This window comes from Octopus bimaculoides, chromosome 3 (genome assembly GCF_001194135.2).
Source record: "Octopus bimaculoides isolate UCB-OBI-ISO-001 chromosome 3, ASM119413v2, whole genome shotgun sequence".
Taxonomy (NCBI): Eukaryota; Metazoa; Mollusca; class Cephalopoda; order Octopoda; family Octopodidae; genus Octopus; species Octopus bimaculoides.
Genome location: NC_068983.1, coordinates 137,287,606 through 137,299,814, shown reverse-complemented (window position 1 = coordinate 137,299,814; position 12,209 = coordinate 137,287,606). Strand labels below are relative to the sequence as shown.

General features: G+C 37.3%; 2 protein-coding genes across 5 annotated transcripts in view; both read right to left on the bottom strand.

Moving 5' to 3' along the window:
* The window catches only part of LOC106877732 (uncharacterized), a 195,289-nt gene that overhangs the window by 177,757 nt on the left and 5,323 nt on the right, over nt 1-12,209 (bottom strand). For 2 of the 4 annotated variants that reach the window (XM_014926715.2, XM_014926708.2), the window contains exons 2-3: nt 11,915-11,989; nt 5,440-5,616 (exon numbers count right to left, since the gene is read on the bottom strand). In XM_014926715.2, the coding sequence (XP_014782201.1) occupies nt 5,440-5,616; nt 11,915-11,989 (252 nt within the window). The remainder of the gene's footprint in view (nt 1-5,439; nt 5,617-11,914; nt 11,990-12,209) is intronic. The other 2 variants (XM_014926720.2, XM_014926711.2) reach the window with 1 other exon arrangement.
* LOC106877736 (uncharacterized) lies at nt 10,854-11,904 on the bottom strand. The gene has a single exon (XM_014926739.2). The coding sequence runs from the start codon at nt 11,607-11,609 to the stop codon at nt 11,076-11,078; it is 534 nt and encodes a 177-aa protein (XP_014782225.1). The 5' UTR covers nt 11,610-11,904; the 3' UTR covers nt 10,854-11,075.

Sequence of the window (12,209 nt, the reverse complement as noted above, 5' to 3'; positions counted from 1 at the left end):
TTGAAAATCGTGGTATATTTACCAAACATTGATGAACATGAGTTATATTGTAGTCAATGATTGTGTGTACAGGTAGAAGGGAAGAAATATAAAAGTTGCTAGAAACAACAGCCAAATCTCCCTTAAATCACACAAAGTAAACGGAATTTAAAAAATCTAATTACTGCACTGGAAAGTTCAATAAAATTCCATTGATGTAAAAATTTTTACGAAAAAGTGGAAAATGTGGATTTCTATAAACTTTCAAAAAGGCTTCACACAGACACACAACTTCAGCTTTATATATTAAGATATATCATCATCTTCATTTAACGTCCGTTTTCCATGCTGGCATGGCTTGGGTGGTTTGACTGAAAACTGGTAAGCTGGGGAGCTGCACCAGGTTCCAGTCTGATTTGGCATGATTTCTGTGGCTGGATGCCCTTTCTAACGCCAACCGCTCCAAGTGTGTAGTGGGTACTTTTTATGTGCCACCAGCATGGGTACCAGTTATGCGACACTGGCATTGGCCACACTTATGATTTCACTTGGCTTGATGGTCTCCTCAATGACAACATATCGCCAAAAGTTTTGGTCACTTGTCATTGCCTCTGTGAGGCCCAATGGTCATGCTTCACCACCTCGTCCCATGTCTTCCTGGGTCTACCTCTTCCACACGCTCCCTTCACTGTTAGAGTTTGGCACATTTTCACACAGCTGTCCTCATCTGTACACATCACATGACAATACCAGTGCAGTCGTCTCTCTTGCACACCACATCTGATGCCTCTTATGCCCAACTTTTCTCTCAAGACACTGTTGTGCATGTACACTGACATTACACATCCAGCTTCATTTCTTTCAAATCTACAATCGATTTAACATCTGACACGTGACACACTGTACACAAGTACAGGTAAATGCTCTTTTGATGGAGAGAGTGTGCATTGTCTGGGAATAATGGCATATCAGCTGAGATATATAAATATGGTAGCAGTCACCTGCAGAACAAGTTACATAAACTCTTCTTAATCTGGGAATCAAGATCAGTCCCACAGGAGTTTAAAGACACTTCTATTGTCCATCTTTATATGGATAAAGACAACAAATGTGACAACCATAGAGGTATCTCCCTTTTGTGTGTTGCCGGGAAGATCCTTGGAAGGCTTTATCTTACACAGACTAAATGATGTCCTTGCCAGCTTAGTGTTGCCTGAATCTCAGTGTGGATTTTGGGCTGGTAGAGGCACAGTAGATATGATTTTTAGCCTAAGGCAGCTGCAGGAAAAGGTTTGTGAGCACAACCAAGACGTTTTTGTTACTTTTGTAGATCTAACTAAAGCTTTTGACACTATATCTAGGGATGTTCTTTTGGTTGTCCTTAGAAAGCTAGGTGTTCTTGAAATAATGCTCAATGTCATCATTTCTTTCCATTAAGGGATGATGGCTTCTGTTAGATCTAGCAGGTAAGTGTCTGATTCAGTCACAGTCTCAAATGGGATGAAACAAGGCTGTGTTCTTGCACTACTCTTATTTGCTTTGTATTTCTCCATCATGTTGGAAACAATGTTCGTAGGTGTTAAAAAAGGAGTAAAGTTTGAGTACAGAACTGGTGGTGGCTTGTTCAACCAACAGCACTTCAAAGCAAAAACTATGATTTTGGTACAAATAGTTCAAGATTTGCTCTTTGCAGATGATTGTGCACTTGTAGCTTGCACTCTTGAGGACATGCAATGGATTTTAAACAACTTTTCATGTGCATCGAAGGCTTTTGATCTGACCATCAGCATAAAAAAAAAACTGATCTTGTCCATCAGCTCATTCTTGACCATCTTCCCACTGTTGCCTCCATTGTATATGTTGATGGGAAAACATTAAAAACTGTTCTTGGTTCCATTGTATCCAATGATGCGAAGATGGATAAAGAAATTGAGTCCAGAATCAGGAAGGCTAACTCTGCTTTTGGTAAGCTTTATCATAGGCTTTGGAACAGTCAATGTAAAGAAGTCAGTGGTCTTGACAACATTGCTTTATGGTGCTGAATCTTATGAACTTTTCAGCTGATCCTCACATATATATATACATAGGTTTGGTGATGATAAGTTTGATAAGTGCTAATGCACAAAACTCTTGGCCTTTGAATTAACAACCTCAGAATGCTGAACCATTCAGATGAGATAACAAAAGACCTAGCACCTTGCTATACTGAAGAAATCCCGTACTCCACAGCAGAAGTGTTAAGGCTGCATCTCTTGGTGAAGAAGACCAGCTTGCAAGAGTCCTGTTCCAGTGCCAGTACCATGTAAAAGCACTCAGCACACACTGTAAAGTGGTTGGCATTAGGAAGGGCATCCAACCATAGAAACCAAACTAAATCAGACTGGAACCTGGTGCAGCTTTCTGGTCAAACCATCCAACCCCTGCCAGCATGGTAAACAGGCATTAAAGGTTGATGATGGTGATAATGAAACACACACACACACACAAATATGTCATCATCATTTTAATGTCCATGTTCCATGCTGGCATAGGCCGAACAGTTTGACAGGATCTGATGAGTCAAGGACTGCATCATGCTCCAGTGTCAGCTTTAGCATGGTTTCTACAGCTGCCTCTTCATAAAACCACTTCACTGTGTGTACTAGATGCTTTTTTTCAATGAGCACTAGTGAAGTTACCATGCAGCTTGCAAGACTACAAACCTTGAGTGAGAAGGAGGAACTTTGTTAGGAGAATAAAGAATAGAGAGGAATAAAATATGAGGGAAAAGGGCTGGAGCTGAACAGGTTTCTTGCTGAAGAGTAGCTATATGATCACTCATGTTTTAGAAAAGCGGTTGGGGATGATGTGAAGCTGGAAATTGGAGATAGTGTCAGAGTGGACTTTGAAGGTACAAGGTGGGTAGGAATGAGGGAGACAGAGGTTCTAGGAGTGAATGAGAAGAGTAAGAGAACCAGCATGGCCACAGCTCTGAGCTAAAACTACAAAAAAAAATATTTTATCAAACTCAGAAGGATGGAAAACAAATGTGACTTCAGCTGGATTTGGACTGTAATTCTACTATGATAATCCTTTCTATTAAAGGCACAAGGTCTGAAATTTTGGGGAATTACATTGACCCCCAAAAGGATGAAAGGCAAAGTTGACCTTGGCAGAATTTGAACTCAAAACATAACGACGGGTAAAATACCACCAAGCATTTCGTCCAGTGTGCTAACAATTCTACCAGCTTGACGCCTCCACTATAATAATATGTTACATAGACATCAATTAAACCAACCCTAATACTTGATTAGTATTTATTGTATCAGTCCTGGAAAGATAAAGTTGCCCCAAGCTGAGTTTGAACTCAGAATGTGAAAAGTGTAACTAAATATCACAAAACATTCTGTTCAATGGTTTATCAATTTTACTGTTCTTAGTAATCATTTCTAACTCAGACAGGAGACCAGAAATTCATGGAAAGGGGTTAGTCAATTAAATTGATCCCAGTATACTTGAATATACTTTATTTTATCCTGGAAGGATGAAATGTAAAGTTCTCCTCCTATCACATCTATCATTTCCAGCTTACAGGCACATGCTAAAAGTAGGCCTATTCACTGAGGTCATTTCTGTTACTCTTTTAACAAATTTACTAGGCAGCAGTACTTCCTTCTCCACCTCAGTGATATCAATTGTTTCTAATATAGACACAAAGCCATTAATTTTTTTCTAAAGAAACAGTTGATACACTGGTATTCATTCAATCTACCCTGGAAGCATGAAAGATGAGCACAAAGTGATTTGAACTAAGAATCTAAAGGGATATTACAAAATATAGTAAGGTATTTTGTCCACTATTTTATAAATCTCTTGCTCCTAATAATGATTGTTTTAAATTTTGGCACAAGGCCAGCAATTTTAAGAGGAGGGTTTAGTCCATGACATTGACCCCAGTGCTCAGCTGGTACTTATTTTATCAACCCTGAATGGATGAAAGTTAAAGTTGATCCCAGTGGAATTTGAACTCATAATGTAGAGGTGAACAAAATTGTTTTGTCCAGCTATCTAACACTTAATTATCATGATAGTAATAATAATAATAATAATAATCAACCTTTTTACAAAAGGCACAAGGCCTGGAATTTTGGAGGAGGAGACTAGTCGATTACATTAACCTCAGTACTTGACTGGTACTTAATTTATTGACCCCAAAAGGATGAAAAGCAAAGTCAACCTTGGTGGAATTTGAATTGAGAGTGTAAAGATGGATGAAATGCTGCTAAACATTTTGCCCGGTGTGCTAACGATTCTGCCAGCTCACTGCCTTATAATAATAATAATAATGGTTTCAAATTTTGGCACAAGGCCAGCAATTATGGGGAAGGGTTAAGTTAATTACATCAACTCCAGAGTTTAACTGGTACATATTATATTGACCCCAAGAGGATGAAAGGCAAAGTTGACCCCGGTGGAATTTGAATATAATAATAATAATGGTTTTAAATTTTGGCACAGAGCTAGCAGTTTTTGAGTGGGGGGAACAAGTTGACTCCAGTACTTGATTGTTACCAGGGTCAATAATAGTAATAGTAATAATGACAGACTCTGCCGTTGAATATGATGTATGAATGTTCAGCTTTTGCCAAATGACCTGCACAAATGGGTTGTTTATAACGAGCAAATGTATGTGCTGTACCTTAGCTCACACCTTCCATTAAATTGACACTGCCTGAAGAGGTGCATGGCGTACCATATGTCAGGTGTCAAAGTTATCACAGAGCAATGAGATGAAGTGTTTTGCTCAAGAACACAATGCACCATTTGGTCTAGGTATTGAAACCATAATCTTGCGATTGTGAGTACAACACAATCATGAGGTCATGATTTAATAGTAATGATGATGATAATAATAATAATAATAATAATAATAATAATAATAATAATAATAATAATAATAATGGTTTCTAATTTAAGCACAATATGGGTGATTTTGAATTGGAGAAGGGAGCTTAGCTTATACCCAGTCCAACTCAGTAGTTAACATATTTATTTTACCAATCTTGAAAACACGAAAGGTAAAGTTGATCTTGTTGGGACTTGAATGCAACCTGAAGAAAGCTGGAATAAATACAGTTATAAATATTCTATCTGATGTTCCAGTGATTCTGTCAGTCTATTACCTTCAATGACAATAATCCTTTGGGAGGAAGATAGGTCATTACATTGGCTCTAGTGCTCATATGGTACTCATTTTATCAACTCTGAAAGGACAAAAGCAAAGTTCACTTTGGCAGTATTTGAAGTTAGAATGTAAAGCTGGAAGAAGTGCTTTAAACATTTTGTTGCTAAGCATTTCTGATACCTGACTCAAATGTATCAACAATATTTGACTTGTCAATAAAACAAAGCCACTTCTCGGTAGAAAACGGAATTTTTTCCTTGTAATTGCTAAAATAAATAAACTTTAACACTTACCATCATCAAGTTCTTATGTTTCTTTACATAACGGATTAATGTTGTTTTTGGAATGCTAAATAGTTTAGAAGCTTTCATGTAACCCAGCTCTCCTTTCAAGACAGCCATAATAGCTCCTTGAAGATTTTCTTTGTGCCATGAACCCTGTTGTGTTTTTCTGCAATAATTCCTCACCATCTGAAAATAATAAGCAATTGCATAATTGTTTTAACTGATAAATCATAATAGTTATTTTAAAAATATTTCATTTGATTTTTAGATATTTCAGCACATTAGTAGAGTCTTTATACTATGAATTATATTATCTAAGTGACCAGATTTTGAGTCAAGTATTGATTGCCTCTGTAACAAAAAAATAAAAAATAATAATATGTACAAATATACAGAACCACCATCAATTTTCTTAAAATTTTGTTACCAAAGCCTCTTTGGACTAACAATGTAAAGGGATACATGCAACAAAATATAATAGTATTTTGTCTACCATTCTACTAATTTTATCAATCTATTGGCCTTAATAACACTACCAACAACAACAATGATAATAATAATAATGGTTTCACATTTTGGTACAAGGTCGGCAAGTACTGTCTGTCGAGACACAAGGACCTCAGACAGACAATACTTTACACAGTATGCAGTATGTTCCAAGTAAAGCTGATTTTTTGCAAATATGGAGACCTGAAAATTGAGATCACCAAGATGTGGCAGCTGTGAAAGTCAAATGTAAAGGTTGTTCTTGTTATCATCAGAACACTGGGTTTAATGCCACCCAACCTCAAAAAACGTCTGGACATCCATCATCATCATCCAGTGTTTTAAATCCAGGTTTTGTCCCTGTTAATGGGGGTGGCTGGATCTACCTCAATGCCATAGCAACCGAAGTAGGCAAGTGCAGCCCACCCCAACCTTTGGACTGGCTGGTGCCCTTTCTCCTTTGCTATCATGAGGCTTTTTTGGAGCTGGATTTTCTATGGGGAGCATGCCCTTGCTTACCCCTAACCTCAGTTTCTGGACATAAGTGGTCCTGAGACTGAGGCCTCTACCACAATTTTTAGCTCAGGAAGGCAGTACTTGCTGACTTTGTGCCAAAATGTGAAACCATTATTATTATCATTGTTGTTGTTGGTAGTATTATTAAGACCAGTAGATTGATAAAATTATTAGAATGGTAGACGCTATTTATTTTATTAACTCTGACAGGATGGAAGGTAAAATCCACTTAGGCAGAATTTGAACTCAAAATATAAAGATGGATGAAATGACGCTAAGCATTTTGCCCAGTATGCTAATGATTCTGCCAACTCATGCCAGATCAGCATATTATCATGAAAAAAAGAGAAAATGTCAACAAATATGGAGACCTGAAAATTGAGATCACCAAGATGTGGCAGCTGTAAGAGTCAAATGTAAAGGTTGTTCCTGTTGTCATCAGAGCATTGGGTTCAATACCACCCAACCTGAAGAAACGTCTGGACACTTAAAAAATACCCTACAATCTTGGTGTTTTGCAAAAAATCAGCTTTACTTAGAACATACTGCGTAAAGTACTGTCTGTCTGAAGTTCTTGTGACTTGACAGACAGTACAGATCCCCAGTACACACAATATCTTCAATCTACAATATCACAATATTGGATACTGTGTGATGTCTGCAACAACAACAACAACAACAACCCTTTCTACTGTAGGCACAAGGCTTGAAATTTTGGGTGAGGGGGACTAGTCTATTTAATCGATCCCAGTGTTTCACTGGTACTTAATTTATTGAATAATAATAATAATCATATCATGCACAAATGGTTGTGATGCATGTGCCTAGTGTACTCTTATTAGACAAGTAGTCATGATGGGTATATTGGGTTTCATGTATTTGTATCCCAGTGTCACTTTGATGGCATACGTTGCTCTTTCACTCAATAATAATAATGATAACAATATAATCCTTTCTACTATAGGCACAAGGGCTGAAACGTTAGAGGAGAGGATTAGTTGATCACGTCGGTCTTGATGCTTGACTGGTACTTAATTTATTGACTCTGAAAGGATGAAAGGCAAAGTCAACATCAGTGGTATCAGAACATAAAGCTGGATGAAATGCCATTAAGCATTTTGTTCAGTACAGTAATGATTCTGCCAGCACCCTGCCTTGTAGTAATAATAATAATAATAATAATGATAATAATAATAATTTCTTTTATAGGCCACAAAGGCCCAAGACATGGAGGACAAATTAAAGGACAAGATACAACACACAAAAACAGGTGGAGTTTGCATTCATCAAAGGTAGACACTGCAAGATTAAAGGCTATAACAAAGGCTATATAAATAGAAATTAGAGAAATAAATAAATAGAATCCCCAAGACCAGGGCAGTCCATGTAGGGTAATTCAGAAAACGTCATGCAAAAGACCCAGATTACTCTGCCATCTCCAAGGCATGGAGAGTGCCCGCTTCCAGTTTCTTTTCTCCTACTTAAAAGCATACTCACTGTAGATGCATTCAGTCTCACCAGTCTTACCACTCTTGTCCACCTTTTGATAAACACACTAGATGGCAGCACCTTCCTCTTCAATGATATTTGGAGAAATTGATTAAAGCTTGACCAGATAGGAAAGTGCTTGTCTTCAAACTTTTCAGATGGGTCCACCACACAGCCTCTTTTTCCTCAGCTAGAAGGGTAAAGACTCCTTCAGTCATGAATGACCATGAGTTTGCACCTGGAAAGTTCCCCTCCAAGACTCAAGTCTGGGCAAAGTTGTTTATAGAAGACCAGCAGTCACCCATGCATAACAGCCTCCCCTCTTCACACCACCAATATTATCCAAGAGAAAGGCAAAGTCTGATACAGTTTGGCACCAGTGACATTTCTACAGCTGAGCAATATGAAATAAAGTACCTTGCTCAAAAACACAACACAGCCTGGACTAGGAATCAAACTCACTACCTCATGATTGTGAGCCTGACACTTTAACCACTGAGCCATGTACCTACCTTCCATCTCTGCTAAAGGAAGGTGGTGCATTGATCTTCACTATACACTTGATGAACAGCTGGATTCATCTTACACGAGACAGCAACTGCTCAGCACAGTGCCACAAGTCTCTAATGCATGTATACTGAATGATTGCATGATAGACAGTTTCATCTCTCTGCATGCATCTTGGGAAGGTTCAGCTGTTGGTACTTCCATGCCTAATAATAATAATAGTGATAACGAGCGATCAGAGAGCACAAACCTCTGCCAAGGCAACACCAACGATTAGCCAGAGATGATTTTAAAAATGAGAATATCTGAAATAAACTCAACTGCTCTCACAAATGAGAATACTAAAAATGAACCCAACTGCTCTCAAAAATTAAGCAAAAACAAATGGAAAAATAATCCAGAATCCTTGTCCAGTACTAGATCGATCCCAAAATCTAATCATTTCATGCCAGTCGTGAGGCCAAACATCCCTGAAAGTTTCAACCGAATCCATCCAGTGGTTCTTGAGATACCTAGTCCACAGACAAACAAACAAAACCTCTGCCTTCGCTAAGGCAGAGGTATTGTTCACTAAGGAGGTAATAATGATTTCAAATTTTAGTAGCAATTTTGAAGGTAGGGGATAAGTTGATTACATTAACTCCAGTGTTCTACTGGTACTTATTTTATCGACCCCGAAAAGACGAAAGGCAAAGTTGACCTCAGCAACATTTGTGAAAGTGATGCTGAGGTATAAATATATGAAGCCCAATATACTCATCATGACTACCTGTCTGATAAGGAAGGGTACACCAGGCATCACAACCGAATGTGTGCAACAAGGTGGTCTCATATCAAGATAAACAGCACACGATCTTGTACAGTTAGAAATTTCTTCAGGTCAAGTAGTTTATCCTGCTCAAAAGGTCTCTGAATAAGGGCTGTTTAATGATGATGAATGAAACATCCATGTTTCATTCCAGAGGTGAATTATTCAAACTCCAAAGAATTCCACTCAACACTGCTATTTCCAACAGTTTGAACAGTTTATGAGAGACTTTTTTTGTGGGCCTTTTTAACTAAACTGATGGTCATACAAAATTCAAATCTCAAGATGTTCCTATTACTTTTGCTTACAGGAAAAGATGTGACAGACTATTAGTGGTTAATTTCAATGATAAATTATGTGAAGTCAACTAATTAATATGAAAGCTTGAGGCTGTGAAGCAAAAAGCTTCCTTTCCAACCACATGGTACTGCATTCAGTCCCACTGCGTGGCACCCTGTGCAAGTATCTTCTACTACAGCCTCAGGCCGACCAAAGCCTTGAAACTGTAAGAAGTCTGTCGTATATATATATATATATATATATATATATATATATGTGTGTGTGTGTATCTTTGTCCCTCTAGCACCACTTGACAACTGGTGTTCGCATGATTATGTCTACGTCCCCGAAACTTAGCAGTTCAGCAAAGTAGACCGATAGAATAAGTACAAGGCTTAAAAATAAGTCTTGGAGTCGATTTGTTCGGCAAAAACCCTTGATGGTAGTGCCCCGGTATGGCCACAGTCAAATGACTGAAACAAGTAAAAGAATAGAAGAATAAGTATCTTTTGACATTTATTACCCAAATAAGATTGCAGGGGAGATAACTTTACTAACGCTGTTAAGTTTACAAAATAACTTTCAAAGTACTTTTCAGATATTTAATCCCATGTTGAATGAAATTGGGTCTAAAAGTAGGAGAAAAAAAAAAATCTAATCTAAAATCCTCGTATAACAACGAACAGAAAAAATTTGTTTTCTATCTTAGAAATAACGATGGCTGAAAAGTACAAGATCGCCTCAAATATATGTAAATGAATTTTGTGTCAATGTGATTGTGTATATAATATTGTTAAACACATTTTAATATCTCATAAATTATTACAACAATAATGTTTTTAAAAATTAATGATCGGCCTTTTCAATAATATCTGGGGACCTGATTTTCCTGTTTTTGTGAATTGTGTATAAGCGTATCTACATTGTGTATATTACTTGTATTACCTTTGATAGGTTTTGGAACTTTACATTTCACTTTCAGTAGCATCACTTCAATGTATAGCTTTGTTATCTTTCCACTCTACAGAATTATGAACGTTTTCGTACTATCATTATTGAGTGAGAAAGTAAAGCATGCCATCAAACTGACACTGGAATACAAATATACGAAGCCCAATATATCCATCATGACTACCCACCTGATAAGGGTACACCATGCACATGCATCACAACCATATGTGCGCAACATGGTGATCTCATATCAAGATAAACAGCGCATGACCTTACAACCAGGGCCCAGTTAGAATTTTCTTCTTTTTTTTTGATCTAATGTAAATCGAATTTATATTTTCATATATAACATATAAACATGTGCATGCTTTAGAACATTGTCATTTTATAAGATTTTACTGGCAAATTTTAAAATTAACATAGATATTTATTTACATGAAAGAAAATTACAGGAGAACTTTCATTTAACTCTTCCAAATCTTTCTGTTAAAACAGCATTGAAACTATTAGTGGGGAATTTGTTTTTATTACAGCAACTCGTCGCACACCACAAGGTTTAACGAAACCTACTGAAGCAAGCCAGCCAGCATTACTACGGGCGATGGTGAGGCTAAGGATGTTGGGAAAGCCAAGCGTCCTTACGGGTATCACTTGACACCCTGGTGAGGCGAGCTGCCAACGTTGACAAGAACTTTGCTGGACTGATACCTATTAAGCCCTTCCATGTCATATGTGATTTATAATCACTGTACATCAATGATTTGCTTTGCAGAGAAGAAGGAGTCTCAGTTTGTATTTCTGTACAATCAACTATAACTCGACAAGTTGGATACTTTGCACGGAATGATGGTGGCATATGGTCATTCACTGCTTTTCTTGATGGCCACATTACCAGAAATGATAACTGGACATCTAAGTAATCAATCCACTTATTAAATATTATGCCACATGTAGTTGTGCTAATGCAAAAGCGATATGCTAAATCCTCTAATAGCAGCCCAAGTCGCAATCTCATAAGTACAAGAAAAAATTCATCAATTAATCGAAACTGTCTGGGTCTCCTTTGCTCTGTAGATGCACCATGTCTGGCAGTTTCACTTGCTGCATCATCTTTAATTTCATCAAAAAGACAATCAAAAGTCATAGAATTTGGTATTCTCGTGTAAAAGAGAAGCTTCTGATTATCATTTGCACATCTTCATATGTAAGCACAGGTATTTTTGCTTGCGTTTCACAATCCACCATCTTACTTTCCAACGTCTGAGTACTGCTATTTGTAGAAATAGGTTTATTGGCAGGATCACATTGTATTCCTATTTCCTTGGTACCAATTTCCTGTACAGTCTGCACTGACTTGTGTGTAAATGCTGAGACTGATTCAGGATTAACTGGACCACAGTAATCATGAAACATTAAAGAATAGTTCAACATAGACATGGTAGGACTTACAAGCTGTTCTGTAACATTCACATCTTCAACTTCCTTGGTCTCAATATCTTCTGGACATCCATTCACTTGTATATTCTGCAAATAAGTTAAATACGGCTTTACGTGGGCATAGCTTTCAGCAACCATTCACTGATTTGGCCATGAGCATGATGAGGTGTAGAAGAGGTAGGGACAGTCACACTATAAAGTCTAATAATTAGAGGAATATTAGATTCAATGCTGTAAATTTATTATTTAATCAAACAAACACACACACACACACATATATATATATATATATATATATATATATATA

Bases quoted from the DNA above. Each gene is read 5' to 3' on its own strand.
- LOC106877736 (XM_014926739.2), bottom strand. From the start codon at position 11,609: ATGACTTTTGATTGTCTTTTTGATGAAATTAAAGATGATGCAGCAAGT.